The sequence below is a fragment of the Lissotriton vulgaris genome, chromosome 3_2 (genome assembly GCF_964263255.1).
Source record: "Lissotriton vulgaris chromosome 3_2, aLisVul1.2, whole genome shotgun sequence".
NCBI classification, from domain to species: Eukaryota; Metazoa; Chordata; class Amphibia; order Caudata; family Salamandridae; genus Lissotriton; species Lissotriton vulgaris.
The window spans coordinates 12,992,549-13,011,876 of record NC_141690.1 but is presented as its reverse complement, the minus strand read 5'-3'; the positions used below and the strand labels follow the sequence as shown (position 1 = coordinate 13,011,876).

Genomic DNA, 19,328 nt, shown 5'->3' with positions numbered 1-19,328 from the left:
CCTATACTTGCGCCCTCTGGTGCAGAAAGCCAGAGGAGACATGGTCCGCTGGCACAAACTCCTTCTAAACCTCTTGAGCAGAATTGCCCTCTCGAAATGATGCTCCCTCGCTTCTTATGTCTTGCAGAACGATCCACTTCACATTCCACAATCCTGGTTCACACTATTGGTAGCAATGAGAAGACGTTTATATGTGCACAAAACTCCCCATGGGTAAATCTGGGCAAATGTGTATGTCTGGTATAGGATGGAGGGATGGGGATGGCTGATGTGTGTCTCTACTATTGGGCAGCCCCGCCATTGATCCTCAGTGATTGAATGCATGAGGGGTGGGAAGACCAAACATATCAGGGAGAATTGGCCCTCATTGACTTTCATGACATAATGGGTATTCTGTACGGAGCTCCTATCCCGATCATGTTCCCTGAACCAACCCAGTCAGTGTTCCATGTGTGGAGAGCAGCTTTATGCTGAACAGGCAGGAAACATAAGCTCACCCTGGAGACTCCCCTTTGTGAAGGCAGTTGGCTAAGACAAATAGTGCAACTGGGAGGATAGGCCATCGCATTTGGGGGATGTATGGGACCGGACCCGCATTAAATCCTTTCAGGTCCTCCATAAGGAGTTCAGCATGCCTACCTCCCAGTTCTTCCATTATTTACAAATTCGGCACGCTCTTCACTCTCACTTGCATGATCTTGATGACGTCCCAGAGTACAATCCACTACATGGGCGGCTGCTCTCTGAGGAAGGCAGGAGATATCACAAATGAATAAACCCCTAATAGCACACTCACCGGACCAGCTGCTTTCCCTCAAAGCGAAATGGGAAGAATGAGTGGGAGAAATGAACGAGGCCATTTTGGCAAAGCTCCAACTTCTGCATTTCACATACTTGCATCAGGCATATCTTACGCCTCGCTGCCGATAGAGGGCCTGGGTCTGTGCACTAGATGACAAGATCCTCACAGCAATTTTCATATGGTGTGGTCCTGTACTGTTATTTTCAAGTACTGGGAGATCATTATGTCCACCCCTACACACGTGGTAGGCACACACATTGAGTTGAACCTCAAGATTGCACTGCTGGGAGGGCCCTGGGGGATAGAATCTTGGTGGGTCTTGGCACACTTCTAGAGAAAAGGGACATAGCTAAGCACTGGAATTCTCCTTCGGCACCGCCTCTCACAGCATGGACTGGTGCGCAAAGGTGGAGGAACCTTTTTACACTTCGAAAGGATGCCCTCACAAGTATACGAAAACATCACACAAGTGGTGGACCTATTTCGGCATTAATGGGTATGCAGGGGGAGACTCGCCTCCATCGCTGATCGCAACCACCGGGTGAGGGGGCGGGAGGGAGTTGGAATGCCCTGGGCTAAATGGAACATATATGTACTGTGCTGTATTATTTTGTTAGAGCTACGGAACAACAGAATGTACTGTTTGTAATAAAAGCGATAAAATGTTCTTATTAAAAAAAAATCATTTTTAAATCCTGGCTTCCAGTAGGAGCCAACAAAGGGTTTGAAAGTATGCATGAGGTGGACACAGCTTAGAATTGAGGATCAGCCTTCCTGCTGATTTTACGCACTTTGCAGTCAATCACGACCATTGTGGGTACGCCTGTGTAGATCACCTTACAATAGCAATCTGGTCAGCTCCATTCAATATTCTTTTTGAAGGAGTGGTAGGACTTTAAGGAACAAAGGTAATTGCAAGTTGGATCCTGTTGCAACTTGGTTAGTGTTAGCACACGGGGTCATGTAATAGATTTGCCGGCACTGTGGCTGTTTCTGAAGATGTAGCGTCATCTTATGTTCCACCTGTTAACAGAATACCCACTCTGGTACTCTTGGTGCAGAGAATGATTTCCCCAATCTTGATGAGAGATGCCTTAGAAGTTTAGACCGTCAGATGTTGCTTTGGCCTCCAGGTTCATCTTCATGTCTATGATAGATCTGAGTGTCAGAAGGATACATCTGATATTGTATTTGGTGGTGCCAATTACCAGAACTAGTGGGTACCCAAATGTGTTGAAACATAGTGGTGCCAAGGGTGACCCTTAGGGTTCACCGCATGACACCCTGCTTCTTTAGGCCATGGTCCAAAGATCTTCACAGAGTCAATGTCCGCATTAACTGTTACAAAAAGAGAGGCTAGCTCGGGATTAACAGTGGTCAGTGGTGTCAGGATCCTGAGAGTAGCAGGTCTTTCAGAATTTACAAAAACGATTGGATTTGAGTGGAATTAAGTCAAATCTAAAGTTGGGGCTTCAGTAGCGATACTGGATCTTTTCTTGTTTTTACTAACTAATTTTAGAGTCTTTTGTCTCTAAGGCGGTGGGGACGCTGTCCACTCTTTCAGTGGTTTGCAGATCAGGTAGCAGCAGGGGTTTAGACTGAAGTAAATAGGGCATTGAGAAAGTGGATCTAAAACAGGACAATTTCAGCCGAAAAAAAGGTAGAAAACTGGCTGAAAATATATCTATGTGGAAAACATTCAGTGTAACAGAAGGGGTTCTTTTTAAGACCTATGATAAGAAACACGCACTTTGCATATATAAAGGTGGAAGATGAAATTGGCACAAGAGGCAGTAAACCTATTGATAGGTGCAAGTATCCGTATTTAGTAGCAGTTTGTTGTAGTGCAGAGTTCTTCAAATAGGAGCCGCTAAACAACAGCAATTAATACACATAATACAAGTGTATAAGGTGACTATCTTGTAGTAGAGACAAGCAGTACAATATTACAATCAAAAGAGTTGAAAAACAATTATTCATGTCAGCAAATCTAAACAATATTCACAGACATGGTAGCAGTTGCCATAGTGAGGAGGGATTAGTTTCGGGAGTGTGTGGCCCAGTCAGGAGCCTCACAAAGGGTAAAGTGACGCTGGAGCAAAGGCTCCTCCTCTTTCTTTTGAGCATCTCGTAGGTGGGTGGAAGAGCGCTTTACAGCCTGGAAGCCCTTCCATTCCTTGAAGGATTGCCCAAATGTTTGTCCTCAAGGCCTGAAGGTGGGAGTCAGAGTATCAAAGGTGGCGTTGGCCGCCTGAGTTGACAGGTTTGTGGCCAGGATAATGTGGGGCCCCACAGTGGAGTGAATGTTTGAGGGGACTCCTCAACTCCTTGGAAAACCTCCTCTGTGAGATCCGCATTAGGATGCAGTCGTACCGTCTCAGATGGTTGTCTCTAGTCTGACTAAAAGGCAGACATATGGCTGGTATGCAATAATAATGTTTTGGAGAGTATACATTCAGAGAATTACTTTTTTATGGGGTGGTCACATATGTTAGGATCAGAGGATCTGTGTTTTCTCTGATTGCACACTTGACCGGATATTTTTAATCCCCATGTGCCTCACATTGTAAATATGTGTAATTATGCAAAGTAAAATATGTACTATTATTTTGTTTTGTAAAGCGCTGCAAACCAACTTATGGTTGTGTCATAGTGCTATTAGTAGGTACACAAGTGAACAGGAAGAATAATTAAAAGTCTGAGGGGGTGCTGTAGAGCCCCACTTCATTTATACAATCTAGATTCGTGCATAGATTTATTAAGATAAAAACAACCTGCGGAAGGGAATTCATTTATTTAACAAATTAAGATGCACAACATGCTTGAAGATGGTCGTTTTCATTTGACTGCACTATATCTGTCTGTGACGTGCAGGGCAGTGTGCCCATCAACTGAGTGTGCTTTGGTAGATATTTTTTGTTGTGCCCCACTCAGTGGTGGAACCCAAAATGATGCCCGGCACCCCTCCCACCCTGTGATCAGGGGCTCTTGAGTCTCCCAAGTGTCACAGATATTCAGTGGCTTTGGACTGCATAAGGCCCCTCACTAAGACCTGGGGCTCCCCTGCGCCCTGTGTGCTGAACTATGGCAGTGCCCATGGACAGTCTTCCTAAAATGAACACCCAGTTACTAAAACAGACCCAGAATAGTTCAGTGGGCATAATTAAGAGCTCTCAACAGTAGGACAGGATCACTGCCATCCTACCTGGCAGCGGTGGCTCCCAGTAAAGGAGTGGGTGGATCACACTCTTGCGGGTGGCTGTGATCTTCCAGGCTGTTCAGGTGCAGGGCCGCTAAGAGAGTGATAAATGTGTACCAGCTGAGAGTGCCTCATTGTAATCAATACTTGTGGCCTCTCCTGGGGCCGCACATACAGAGCTTGCGCATTGTATGCTTGCCGCCACCGTGAGCCACCTCCCAGCTGGACCTGGAACACCCCAAGAGCTCATCCTCATGCAGTGGCCTCCAGCATGGCCGCCTCTGCCCCACAGACCTTGGCATAGGAAGGGGTATCTGGAATTGTTAGAATATAAATGTGTTGGCGCATCTGCCAGGGTGCAGTTGAGAACCAGATTGGTGTACTTAAGTAGTTAATAACATTATCCGCCATTTTCTCTATCATTGTTTTGTGTTTTCATAAGATAACATGGCAGGCAAATTGAGTAATTCAAGAAGTTAACGTGTCAGTGCAGAATAGATTGTCTTATTGATTTTTGTAATTTTTGACTTTATTGCCTCTAGCCCAATCCTAATTAAGGTCGCTGCGGTGCATGTTTAGCATTTACTTTTCTGGAAATTGATTGAGATTAGCTGTCGATAGAAGGGAGTCGAGATGTGTACAAAGGGAGACAGAGTTATGGTAAGGCGAGCAAAACTATTAACTTTAGCATCCGCACTTCACACCAAAATCATGATTTTCTGAGCAAATCACTCAACCTCCTCTGATCTGAGTCTTGAGATGTGAAATTCAAAATATGAAATATAATTTAAAGACGTTTCTCTCTATTTTATTAATACGATCTTGTATCTTTTCCCGACATCCACCCTGTGCAGCGCGTCGTTATTTTCGAGCCAAGTTCATCCTATATAAATACTATTACTTGCATACATTGCTGTCACGCTATTTGCGTAGTTTGTGTTCTTTAAAGTGTTGACAAATATAATAACGTTTCAGTTGATCTAAGTTAAGTCTTCATTTACAGAGTGCCATATGTTAACCTAGCACCTATTTCTCTCCAGGCGCTACAAGCATCGAAAAGTATGACCTCCGCACAAACATGTGGACTCCAGTAGCGAACATGAATGGAAGAAGACTGCAGTTCGGGGTCGCAGTGCTCGACGATAAGTTGTACGTGGTCGGGGGAAGAGATGGCCTGAAGACGTTGAATACAGTCGAATGCTACAATCCTAAAACCAAAACCTGGAGCGTGATGCCGCCCATGTCCACGCACCGGCACGGCCTCGGTACGTATGCTTACCTAGCGGCTGTACACGGCACCCCAATCAAGGAGTAGCATCTATTGGTGCAGCAGGTGGAGTGGTACCAGGGTCCAGAGGTCTGCACCCAGAATATTACGGTATTTCACAGTTCAAACAGTGTCCAGGCGGGTTATTTCCCTCCTCATGCTAGGGCCTGTGGAGCACTGGCTACGGCACTGTGACACAAATACACCCTTTGGTGGGATGAATACTTCTGCTGCCGCCATGTCGAGCTAATGGCGCAGTGGAAGGCACTGCATTCGACTCTGTGTGCTGACGTCTTGTCATGTTAAGATTTGTTAGGTGCACGTGAATGAAAAAGTGCACACATTAGGTACGTAGTGCGCTTTTGTGTGTCCTTGTTTGTCTTGCATAATCCTTTCACTTCTTGTTTTATACAAATACTAGTAGCCCGTCTCGACGTTGTCCGGGTAGGCTTTGCTCGGTGAAAGGTACTCACCAGCATTGCGCTCCCCTGGGCATGTCGGTGCTGTTTTCCCTTCTATTTAAAGAAGTCAGTGGCCGGCTCACTTCCTGCTTTCACCTCCTTTGCCCATGTGTTGTGGGCACGCTGGAACACCGCCTGCAGCTCGCCTCGGGGCAGCATCGATCGCATCATGGCAGGCCTCACTCTGCAGTTATTGGAAGAATCATCCTGCGCCACCGCCCCGGCGCCCACAGACACGCATGGCGATGGCACCCACAGACACGCATGGCGCAGCTCGCCTCGGGGCAGCATCGATCGCATCATGGCAGGCCTCACTCTGCAGTTATTGGCAGAGTCATCCTGCGCCGCCGCCCCCGCGCCCACAGACACGCATGGCGATAGGGAATAGCAGAGGCCAATCAACAGACACCCACCAAGACAGAAGAAGGAAAGGCAGCGCGCTTCCTGTTCCTCTCTGGGGCTGCATTGCTATTTGCGCAACATTCTTTTCCATGTGAAGAGATTCTTACTTTTTTGTACATTTCTGCCAACTCTCGACGGGCCCGGCTGAGCATGGCGTGATCGCTCCGGCCCTCACCGGGTGTTGCTTCCGGCTTCCGCGCTCCTGGCCGCCGACCCGTGATGTCAGCACGCACGTCGTTAGCTGGCGCTACTTCGAAGGAACTACTTTTCCAAAAAAGTTACTTTGCTCTTATACCATATATTTTTTTGACATATATAGCCTATGTCCATCTGCTTACCCTGACAATTCCAATGATGTATTGGGTGTTTGGATTGGCTCTATGGTTCCCGAGTTTACCCGCCTCAAAGGTTTCCAGTTCTCACTTTATAATAGTAGTATAGATATAGATATAGATATGCTCTCTTGCTTACAATGCTATATGTAAAATTATTTAACTGAAATTAACAATACCTGTGGAACTTTCAAATGTCATCTCGTTATGAACTGACGTCTGGCACGGTATATTATTATTCCGCTCCAGTTCTAATTTATGATGAGGTTGTTAATAGGGAAGTACATATTGGATGCTTCTCAAGCTTTCAACAATTTCTCAGTTGTAATATATATGAATTAGGTTATTTGTGCTGCACTTGTGTTGCCCGTAGATGGTTTCAAAGTGCTGAGGGAAAGTTTTAATAGAAAGCAAATATTACCTTAATTGTAAACAAGCATTAAGCAAAAATGTGGGATGCTGTAGGTCAAAGCCGTCAAAAGGAGTACAGAAGTGGCTGCCTTTCTGGGTCTTTGTCATATCCAGAAATGATTAGGGGAAACCAGGTGGCGTAGATATCCATGGTGCAGCAAGTGCATTTTCACCGAGGCTTAGAGGTCTTTGTGGCCCACTTGGTTATCTTTAACTACCCAAACAGGAGGCCTCATGGCCCGTTTTTAGGTTGAGCATCAGCGTGCATGCGCTGTCTGCAAGATCTGTTATCAATTTTTCCTGCCTCCTCCTTACCTTTGGCCTACTCCAATGTTGCTTTTCTTTGGTGCCCCCTCACTCGTTCACTTTGGCCATACTTCATGTCCGTTCAAGGCTCAGGCTCACCTGCCAATCACAGTTTCCTTATGCATTCCCACTTCTGATGCTCTGAGGGAGAACTCTTTTTTACTTTCTGCAACCACTCGTCGTGTTTTCATTTGAACATTTAATTCTTGCATAATTAACTGTGGTAAATGCCATCCACGGCCTTAGACTCCAGATTTCAGCACGCATGCACTCACAACTTTACTTTCATTTCCTCAGCAAAATGCCATGTTCCATTTCCAGGCACCTTTGATCAGCACAGTAGCAGGGAGCACGGCACAGATTAATCGGTTTGTACTTGTTAATATTTTCGTTGGTGCCCAGCAGCAGAGGGATTTGAGTGCGTCAAATCGGATCTGGAAGCAGTGTTCTTCTTGTAAAGCGGTGAGTTTGCAGCCCCCCTTTTTGGGGATGACCCTGCTAAAAAGGGGGTCATTACTCCTACCTCTAGTTGGCACCCATTTGATCGGCTTCTCCAGGGTCCTGGTGTTGTGGGGTGCAAATAGCAGCGCCATCGGTCAAGACTGTAAGGTGGGAAATCTGAGTGTCCTCCGGTTATCGGACCATCCGCATGGCGGCTAATTGCATCTGGGTCCTTGTGTTGCGCCGATGGAACCATTTGCCTGGTGGGCATTACCAGTGTGGGTATTTTTGTCCCCCCACCCTCCTTCCAGTCCGCTTTGGGGTAGATTTTCTGTTTGGGTAATGGAACTGTATGGCACATACAGCGCTCCGATACCTTTGAGTTGATTTGGCACTAAAAGAAAAATTGCTGTATTGCCTAGCATCACAAGCTGTGATTTACCCAATTATTCTTGATCGCGCTCATGTCAGGAGGCTTCTACAAGACTCTTGCACATGATTTTGGGCCGAGGCTGCGGCATAAAGTTACCAACGGAATAGTTTAAATTGACTAACAGGCCCAAAGTATTTTCACCACACAGAAGTCAGCGACTGATATGCAAATTACCTTGTAACATGAGGCATGTAGGTTGTAGACGATGTATATGGCCATTTGTCATGTACCCAGTGCTCTATCAACGTGCTATAAGACCTTCGGGTCGGGTTCACTCAACTTTCTGCATTTTATAATAGTTTTGAAGGGGGAGTTTTGTGATGCTCATTAAGTGTGTTTTTGTTGATTAACAAGATGAACGTTTTTTTGACATGCTTAAGTGCAGCCAGATCTTGATGTACAGCGCATGCTCCACATCCTTCTCGTGCATCACTTGCAACCTAATCCGGCCCTGCTCAAACTACACACCTTCTGCATACAACCCCAGGCAAGACTGCATATTGCAAGCACAGTGCCACTAGCAGCATCCGTCCTTCCTTACCGACCTCTTGTGTTCTCCGCCTCCTGCCTCTCTTCCTGCGCTTCTCTCTCTACACCTCACCTTCCTGTCTCGCTCTATGCCTCACTCTGTATCTATCTGTCTCTCTCACTCACCACATGCATGTCCTCTCCATCTCTTCCCTCTCTCCTTGTCTATGCCCTCTGCTCTTTCCCATTTAACCCAGCTCTCTATCTAAGCCTGCTTGTGTGCATCCTCTCTTCACATTTTCACTCTTCTCTCTCACATGCACATTTTTGCATTTCCTTTCCATCAGTAGAACCTATAGCTCATCCATTGTCTTGTTCTCTTCCCGCTTATCCCTTTCTCTCTTCTATGTCCTTCTTTTTCTAAGCGTCTCTCCAGTCTGCGACTGCCTCTTTACGTATATATTTTCTTCTTTCTGCTTGCTTTGCCCTTCTCCCTCTAGCTTTTGCTTGTCTCCCAATCCTCTCTGCCCTGTTTGTTCCGCTTCTGTGCTGTCTCCCCTTCAATACCTTTGCATTCACTGCCATTCTATCTGCCTGTATTTCTTTCCCTCTGTTCTGGTCTGTTCGCACTCTGCCTCTCTATAAACCCCTCAGTATCTGGGTGTGCGTGTGCCTGTTTTTAACTTTAAGCCTGACTTTTTGCTCTTGAATGGCTACATGCCTCTCTCCAAACCCTCCCTCCCTCTCGCTCCCTTTCACTCCCTCTCACTCTCTGTGCCCACTTCACTCCATCCCTGTCTATCGCATCTATTCCATTCAATGTTCACCCTCTGCCTCCCACGATCATAGCCTCCCCTTCCTCCTCTTCTCTGCTGGGTCCCTCCATCACTCTATCTGACCCCTAAACCTGCTTGGGTGCATCCCTCATGTCTCTCCTTTTATCTGTCTCGGCCCTTTTTAGGTTTCGCCTGGCGTCCACTGCACAGCAGTGTTCGCGCAGGCGAAGTCTTATGTTAGAACAGTACGGGGCTTTGTCCCGCCTCTCTCTTCCATTGGCTAGCTCCATAAATGAGGCTAGCCATTGGAAGAGAGATCTGTCCGTCATTGTCGGAGCAGATTTGTGGGCGTTCCGGCGATTTTTGTCGCTCTCCGCCCCTTTAAGAACGTCATTGCGGCGGTGGGCTGTGGTTTATTTATTTTTTTTCTTCGAAGGTTTTTTTTGGTCATTTCTCCAGGCCGACCGCCGCCGGAAGAAGTCCAGGTGAGTGCTCCCCTCCCCTCCCGCTGTCCGTCTGCCCTTTCCCGCCCCCTCCTCCTGGTGTCCGTGTGCCCGTTCCCGACCCCCCTCCCGCTGTCCGTGTCTCCGACCCCACTTGTAAATGCTTGTTTCTGTCTTCTGTAGAGTCTCCTCTTCACGCCCATTGTCACACAAGTGGACACACCACGCGACACTAGCGGTATCGTTATATTTGAAGTATACAAACACTTCTAAGCTTTGCCAGAACTCGAGTGCCTTAGAAATTGACAGGTTTTATTTTCTTTTTACAAATCTTGCGCCAGGGGTTGAAATGTGATTGGTGATCACATTAACAATTTCTCTCGTAATGCTGTAACCACTAACTTTCTCCCTTTGATGTACAACTTCAGGAAATTCAGAGCAAACTCCAAGGTCAGTGTACGGCCCATTTTAGAGCACCGAGAGGCGGTTCCCGGCCATCCAATGGCGAGCCTCGTTTGACCCTCACTTCACAGTGAGGTGGGTGTGCAAAGGTGCATTCTGGTCTCTGCACTTATCTCGCCGCATTTCCCACCGGCTTCGCTCCTACATCCGCGGACGTACGGCGACGTGGAGATGCCCTTCCTGGAGCTAGACACCAACCTCCTGGCCTCGCAGCTGCCCGAAGGCCTCGCAAACCAGCTGAGATCGGCGGCTGCCAAGATCCTGGACAAGCCTGAGGCGGTGAGGCTGGGGTCGGTGCAGTACTCCTGACACTTCAGAAACCGAGACGACCCCTCACATATGACCCGGAAGCTGACACGGCACCAGCCCCCTCACTAAACCCGAGAGCTGAGGGAGACAATCCTAACCTGCCAGTGCCCAAGCTTCCCAGCCCCAGCCCCCTCCCCAGAGCTGAGCCCAAGAGCTTTCACCATGTCTGCGTCCTTAAAGCAGAGGTTCGAGCATTTTTATGTTATTCTTCCTTTATTGTCTGTCCCCTCCCACTTATCGTATGTCGCCCTCCCCCCCTCGTCATTGTCTGTCACCCTCCCCCGCTCACCGTTGTCTGTCGCCCACCCCACCCCCTGCTCTTACCTGCACCGAAAAACTCTGGTATCGCCCCAGGCACCATAAGCTCTAGCTACGCCACTGCTCTAATGTTAAATACCATTGTTGTCTTTCTCAGTGTAATCATGAAATGTCCATTCAAAGGAAAGCAAGAAAAGCCAGCGTTCATGTATTACAAACTGATCTTCTGGGACATTTCATCTTGGAAGAAAATGAAATCAATCTGCTTAGGATTGGAAAAATGTTCTCCGACTTCGCCGTTCACACTATGCACGTTCTACCGGAACATGTAGGCAGGGTTACCGGACTGTAACTGAGTTCTGCCAATACGAAGGGTAGAACTCGCTTCACTGTTTTGCCGGGGGACTGACCTTTATTTGCTTGCAAGGAGAATGCATTGATTAGAAAACTATTTGTTCTAGCTGAAGTGTGTCTGAGAGGTTCAAGTTTAATTTAGCATTTTCTCCTTCCCCTTTGAGATCAACGCCTAAGTCCATCTCATATTGAATGTTCACATCTGGAAGAAAGCGACCCAACTTTGAAATAGTTGTGTTAAAAGATGCATTCTGTGGATTAACTGTGTTCAGACATTATACAGATCTTATGAGCTGGCACTTTAGGATATTTTTGTGGGGTGATCTGAAAGGACAGCTGTAACTGTGGCGCTAATACACTGAAGTAACTTAAAATGTTTTGTATTTAGAGGTAATGCTACATGCCAGCACTGATAGCATAAAGCAGATGGTATTTTTTAAAATCCTCTTATAGATGCCTCCGTTTCACAAGTTGTAATTTTGCAGCACCTCTAAAGAGTTACAATTCAGCGGACATTTTATTTTGCTTCTGAGACCATGTTAATGGAAATATAAAAGTATGCCAAAAGAAGCCACGAGGCATAAAACTGCTGCAAAAAGAAGTCAATTTGAGCATAAGAAACATGATGGCAACTAGGACTTTAGTATAACCTCTTACATGATGTAATGTAGTTTGCACCTGTATCTGAAGTCGTTGATGCTTACCAAATATGTTGCTTTATCACTGTTGCTGCTGCATTTGAAACTTATGTAACAGAAAGGGACTCATGATGGCTGCCCAAGCTGCAGGCTAAATTGTGTTTTACCAAGTATCGTGATTTGACTATTTGGGACACTTCAGACCTTGGAAAAGGATTTCTCAGCCCCTGCAGACTAACCTGAATCAAGGGAACTCCACCCCCCAACACTGTTCACGGCAGGTGGCATTTGTGCTAACAGCTGCGAGGAAGGGGGCGGGGCGAAAATGCTACAAGCGCTTGCTTCAGTCCCAATGCATGGGGCCCATGTGGGTCGTGGGCTGGCCCATCCTTCTCCTGCGCCCCTCCTGGGTTTTCCTTTTATGATACCAAAGGTACTGCGTTTTTCAATATCCTTTCACTGTCACTTATGTTCATAAGTTCACTCTGCCCTATCTTTCCTGCACCCTTGACTCTTAAAAGTGACATTCAAAGAGCTCTTCCTTGGGGTGACCCATCAGCCACTGTGAACTTTACACCCATGCTCAGTGTTCTTTTTCTCTGTTTGTGGGTTTTAATAAACCCTCAAGGTTTGGCTACGTTGGGGAAGTGTAATGAAGTTTCTTGTATATCAAGGTTTTTTAAATTTTACTGGTCTACTTTGCCCCTCTTTGTTCTACCCCCCTCTCTTTGTTATAGATTACTTCACTAGACTACTTTCCATAACCTGGCTGAGCATTGAAGTCCTTTTCCCCCCACTACATTGGTTTTTGTTTTACCCTTTATTAGGGCTGTGGACTCCTTTACTCACATAGATCTGTTACAGATTGGGAAACGCAAGGCACTGGGCCTCGTGCAGGGCACTGCAAAGCATAGTAAGGGATCTAAACATCCTAACAATTGTACCCTAAATGAAATAGACCTCTTTAATAGAAGAGGTCAAATTTATCGTAGGTGCGGATCCTGCAACCTAAGGCGATTTTAGCGGGTAGCTCCAAGAAATAACCACAAACCCTTCCAGGTTATTTTAAAGGAAAAATGACTAGAAAATCTACTGCCAAGGCCGCCCTCTCTATCTACTGATGTAGACTCAGCATGCAGGAGAGAGCATAACACCCCACAGCATCACAGCTTACCTTCCACCGTAGAGGCCTTACCTTGCAGTAATCGCTTCTTGCCCTATGTAGGGGAGCAAGCAACCCTGCATTTCCCTGTGGGCCTATAGGTGCAATAACTTCGCCACGTCCACCCTCTGGAGACACAACTATCATTACATCTCAAGTTATGGAATTAAGGGCAGAGGTGGAGAAACTAAAACTTCTGATTATACGTTTATATGGTATGATGAACAAATTAGAAAGGGCTCTGGGTGTGTGTGTGGCTCTGGGTGTGTGTGTGTATGGCTCTGTGTGTGGCTCTGGGTGTGTGTGTGTGTGTGTGTGTGTATGTGTGGCTCTGGGTGTTTGTGTGTGTGTGGGTGTCTCTGGGTGTGTGTGTGTGTGTGGCTCTGGGTGTGTGTGTGGCTCTGGGTGTGTGTGTGTGTGTGTGTGTGGCTCTGGGTGTGTGTGTATGTGGCTCTGGGTGTGTGTGTATGTGGCTCTGGGTGTGTGTGCGGCTCTGGGTGTGGGTGTGTGTGTATGTGGCTCTGGGTGTGTGTGTGTGTGTGTGTGTGTGTGTGTGTGTGTGTGTGGCTCTGGGTGTGTGTGTGTGTGTGGCTCTGGGTGTGTGTGTGTGTGGCTCTGGGTGTGTGGCTGACTCTGGGTGTGTGTGTGTGTGGAAGTAATTGCTGTCTGCTGAGCTCGTCCAGTAGGGTACAATAGGTCTCACATTTGCGAGAGATTAAGCTATTGGCTATGTAAATGACAATGCCATTTATTTATCAGTTTTCAAAACCAACACATAAATAAAAATGTTGTCATTTACAATGCCAATAGCTCTAACTTTAGCAAAGGCGAAACCGTTGCATTGTAAATGCTTGTTGTGGCTGTTGTGGCCAACCTCCCCGTGTGTCCCTCCCACCCCTGCTTGCCAGGCTTTCTCTCACTCTAGTTTTGCATGGCTCCCTCCCTGCCTGTTCCTCTTCCTTCATGCCATCCCTTTCTGTATATTTAGTTAGCCCTCCCCCGTGGGCCTGTCACCTTTGCTACCCATTTCTCTTTTCTGAATGGCTTAATTTCATCTGTCTGTTCTTATTTGCCTTTGTCTTGCGGGGAATTGCCAGACTTGGCCCTCACTGCCTCCCTCACTGTGTCTTCTTTTACCTCATACCTTCATCTATGTGCCTCCTACTTCCCACCTTCATCTATGTGCCTCCTACCTCCCGCTTTCCTCATTTCTCTGCTGGCCTCTTCTTCTCCTGTCGTTCTACCTGCAACAACCAGTTCTCGTTAACCCCAGGGTAACTTTCTCTCTCTTCCCGTCTGTCTACACTCTGCCTAATTCTCTCTCCCTCCCAATCAGTATTCCTCTCCCTTTATTCCTCTCTCACTTCTCTCAACCTACCTCTCTCACAATCTGCCTTTTTGCTCTACCCTTTTTCCTACTTATCTCGTCTTATTCTCTCCCTGCCTGTTCTGTCTCCGCTCTACAGTCTCTCTCACTCTTCTCCTTGTTATGTTATACATTCCATTCCATGCTCAGTAAATACAAATGGAGCCTCTGGATGTCCCCCTCTGGGTGTCCTCTCACACTCGTATCTCTCCCCCTCTCTCATGCACTCTTCCCGCCTCTCTCGTATTGGGTCACTTTAGGTCTCTGAGCACAGTGTCTTTCCCGTGCCTTTTCAAGATTTGCGTCCCCCAAGTCCATGCTCTCCTCCTCTTCTTAGGGTGTCTTCTGCGTGCAAAGGTCCTCCCTCTTTATGCATCTGTGGCCTGCTCTCTGCTTCTTTCTCCCTTTCTCACACACACTTTCTGCCCCTCTATCTGCACTTCGTGCACAAACTACCTATCCCTTTCTATCTTCCTTTCTATCTATCCTGTGCAGCTCTCACCCCTATCTATTCACCACGCCACATAATTCCACTACACAAATACTCCACACACTACACAATTCCACCCAACATAATTCAGATTCAACCCACATAATTCCACTCCAAACCACATACTTCCACTCCACTTCAAACAAAAACACATGGGTAAAATACATTGTCATTTACAACGCCAACAGCTTTTACTCTTACCAATGTGAGACCGATTACATTGCAAATGCTTGTCTTGCTTGCAGTAGCAAGGAGCTCACATGAGGCAGTGTCCTGAAGTATATGTGTCTTTCCGAGTGCTTTAATGAAGATGGCTATCTGACAGCCGTGGGACCAGCTAGAAATCTCTAGAATAATTATATGAAACTTTGGGGGAGTGGGTCACTCTAAGCGAGTGCACAATGCCACCCGTACCATACTCATGCAGTTCCATTCCTCTGCTTCACGATGACCGTGAGATGCAGAGCCAGGGCCGGCTCGCACTGTGGACTGTAGCAACATTTCACAAGATATAGTGTGACCGCATCCTACCACAGCACCCCCCCGCCCCCACTATGCCAAAGCTTCAGGCTTTAGTCTACTATCAAACATTCGCATTACAAAGTCTCCTGTGATCCATTGTTGTGCACGAGTGGTGCTGACCTATAACATTTAACAAGCATTGGCATAGCCAATAGGTCTCGCCTTTGGGGCCTGCTGGTTGTGCCAGTGCTTTTGGCGAAGCTCTTCACTGTGTAGCAAGGGCAAAATAAAAAAAAAACTTTTAAGTGTACGTGTGCTAAGCATGTATCTCATGACATAACGTAAGACCACTCTGCTTCCACTAAAAGGAACAAGATAGGGTGATGCTGGCTTTTGAGCAATGGGACATGATGATGCAAACACTGAGAATGATTCACAGTAGAAAGGTGAAGCTTATGTAAATATTGGAGACAACATTCGTGTGTCTGACAGTAAAACCAACAAGTAAAACTCTATATTTTTTTAGTTTATATTACAACTGGTTATAATCCGATAGTTTCCATTGTTAAACTGTCACAGTTGCATCAGAAACAAAAAAAACTCGCACTTCCTACATTAATTCATATCTTAACTGCTTCATTCTTGCAAGGAGATGGTAATGTGCAGTCTTATTCCAGCAGTGCAATGAGACTAAAACAGTACTGTAGCTCAACTGAAACAAAACCTGCCCAATCACAGCGCACACAGTGAAAAAATGCAGTAATGGTCACTGGACAGAGGGGGGCGAAGGTAAGAACTGGGGTACGAACTAATAAAATACAAAGAAAGGATATTTACAGAAAAGTATCAAATAAGGTTCTCTTCTTTTCCCAGCCCCATCACAGAGTTACAGATACAAAATAACAAGACCAACCAGTCCTTCACTTTCCCCCAATAATTTATGGTAACCTAAGAGCTGTCACTTGCTGAAATGTGAGTCTACAACAGCGAGAGGTGTATGTCAGACAAAAATAAAAGGCAGGACAAACTGAAAAATGCATGTCTTCAAGTGTAAAATTATACCCAATAGAAGACTAAGTAGTTGCTAACAAAGAAGTGATGTAAAAATACGTCGTTTATTTCTGGTCCGGACATCCTAAAATGCAACATCATCTTTAAAAGCAAGAACGAGGCAGCTGCACACTAAAAAAAACTTCGACCATCACTCCCCCAGGTTGGTTCAAAAGAAACAACATGTTCATATCTTGGCATCGATTCAGCATGTAATGACCTTCCGATTGCCTCAATGGTCATCCCAATAAAAGTCTACAGAGCAGGGTCGGCTCCACGTGGGCATCAGAACGTCTTCCCAGTGCTTTCTCGCAGTGCGAGAAGCAGAAACGTAAAATGGTATGAATACCATTTTACGTTTCTGCTTCTCGCACTGCGAAAAAGCAGAAGGGTATGCCTGGTTGGGGGCGGGCAGGCGGGTGGGCTGGTCAGGGAGGAGTGACTATCCCAATGTTATGGGCGCTGACTGTTTGGTCAGCCCCAGGGCCGACCAAACCAGTCATAGCACACTCCGTTTACTCCATGCAGGCTGATGCGCAGCCTGGCTGAAGAAAACGGCCTCCCCATAGATGCCTGTAAGGACAGCATCCTAGCCAATAACAACGCTGCCATTGCAGCGTTGCGATTTGCTTAGTGGAGGAGAGGGAGGCTGCCTGCTTCTGCTTCCTGTGAGCACTGATTCAGAAAAGGGGCTGGTGATGGACAGAGTTTCTGAATTAAGCAGAATACTCCTACCCAGTCAAGAGATCAGGGCTTGATCCATCACCGTTTTTTAGCTCACTGCACCATCCCAGCTCAGAACCTGGCTACATGCAAATTAGTCTGTCCCTGTCCCAGTGCATCATGGGAACAGGGCAAACCAAACTACCGAGCCAATTCTTTCACTGGGAAGGAAACAAGCTTCCGGGGACCGGTTTCTGGCATTACAGCCGTCATCGGCCCGGCTTGCTTGAATCCTGATGGTGCAATGAGCAAGGGACTCACATCTGAGTATACCCTTCCACGCTTATGGTGGACAAAACGATTCAGAAAAGGGGGTGGTGATGGACAGAGTTTCTGAATTAAGCAGAATACTCCTACCCAGTCAAGAGATCAGGGCTTGATCCATCACCGTTTTTTAGCTCACTGCACCGTCCCAGCTCAGAACCTGGCTACATGCAAATTAGTCTGTCCCTGTCCCAGTGCATCATGGGAACAGGGCAAACCAAACTACCAAGCCAATTCTTTCACTGGGAAAGAAACAAGCTTCCGGGGACCGGTTTCTGGCATTACAGCCGTCATCGGCCCGGCTTGCTTGAATCCTGATGGTGCAATGAGCAAGGGACTCACATCTGAGTATACCCTTCCACGCTTATGGTGGACAAAACGATTCAGAAAAGGGGGTGGTGATGGACAGAGTTTCTGAATTAAGCAGAATACTCCTACCCAGTCAAGAGATCAGGGCTTGATCCATCACCGTTTTTTAGCTCACTGCACCATCCCAGCTCAGAACCTGGCTACATGCAAATTAGTCTGTCCCTGACCCAGTGCATCATGGGAACAGGGCAAACCAAACTACCAAGCCAATTCTTTCACTGGGAAGGAAACAAGCTTCCGGGGACCGGTTTCTGGCATTACAGCCGTCATCGGCCCGGCTTGCTTGAATCCTGATGGTGCAATGAGCAAGGGACTCACATCTGAGTATACCCTTCCACGCTTATGGTGGACAAAACGATTCAGAAAAGGGGGTGGTGATGGACAGAGTTTCTGAATTAAGCAGACTACTCCTACCCAGTCAAGAGATCAGGGCTTGATCCATTACCGTTTTTTAGCTCACTGCACCATCCCAGCTCAGAACCTGGCTACATGCAAATTAGTCTCGCCCTGTCCCAGTGCATCATGGGAACAGGGCAAACCAAACTACCAAGCCAATTCTTTCACTGGGAAGGAAACAAGCTTCCGGGGACCGGTTTCTGGCATTACAGCCGTCATCGGCCCGGCTTGCTTGAATCCTGATGGTGCAATGAGCAAGGGACTCACATCTGAGTATACCCTTCCACGCTTATGGTGGACAAAACGATTCAGAAAAGGGGGTGGTGATGGACAGAGTTTCTGAATTAAGCAGAATACTCCTACCCAGTCAAGAGATCAGGGCTTGATCCATCACCGTTTTTTAGCTCACTGCACCATCCCAGCTCAGAACCTGGCTACATGCAAATTAGTCTGTCCCTGTCCCAGTGCATCATGGGAACAGGGCAAACCAAACTACCAAGCCAATTCTTTCACTGGGAAGGAAACAAGCTTCCGGGGACCGGTTTCTGGCATTACAGCCGTCATCGGCCCGGCTTGCTTGAATCCTGATGGTGCAATGAGCAAGGGACTCACATCTGAGTATACCCTTCCACGCTTATGGTGGACAAAACGATTCAGAAAAGGGGGTGGTGATGGACAGAGTTTCTGAATTAAGCAGAATACTCCTACCCAGTCAAGAGATCAGGGCTTGATCCATCACCGTTTTTTAGCTCACTGCACCATCCCAGCTCAGAACCTGGCTACATGCAAATTAGTCTGTCCCTGTCCCAGTGCATCATGGGAACAGGGCAAACCAAACTACCAAGCCAATTCTTTCACTGGGAAGGAAACAAGCTTCCGGGGACCGGTTTCTGGCATTACAGCCGTCATCGGCCCGGCTTGCTTGAATCCTGATGGTGCAATGAGCAAGGGACTCACATCTGAGTATACCCTTCCACGCTTATGGTGGACAAAACGATTCAGAAAAGGGGGTGGTGATGGACAGAGTTTCTGAATTAAGCAGAATACTCCTACCCAGTCAAGAGATCAGGGCTTGATCCATCACCGTTTTTTAGCTCACTGCACCATCCCAGCTCAGAACCTGGCTACATGCAAATTAGTCTGTCCCTGTCCCAGTGCATCATGGGAACAGGACAAACCAAACTACCAAGCCAATTCTTTCACTGGGAAGGAAACAAGCTTCCGGGGACCCTTACTCACTGCTCCATCAGGATTCAAGCAAGCCGGGCCGACGACGGCTGAAAT

The 19,328-nt window shown here is 47.0% G+C and overlaps 1 protein-coding gene across 3 annotated transcripts in view; it reads left to right on the top strand.

Moving 5' to 3' along the window:
- The window catches only part of KLHL5 (kelch like family member 5), a 551,601-nt gene that overhangs the window by 397,338 nt on the left and 134,935 nt on the right, over nucleotides 1-19,328 (top strand). For all 3 annotated transcript variants that reach the window (XM_086963979.1, XM_086963980.1, XM_086963977.1), the window contains one exon: nucleotides 5,042-5,266. In XM_086963979.1, the coding sequence (XP_086820105.1) occupies nucleotides 5,042-5,266 (225 nt within the window). The remainder of the gene's footprint in view (nucleotides 1-5,041; nucleotides 5,267-19,328) is intronic.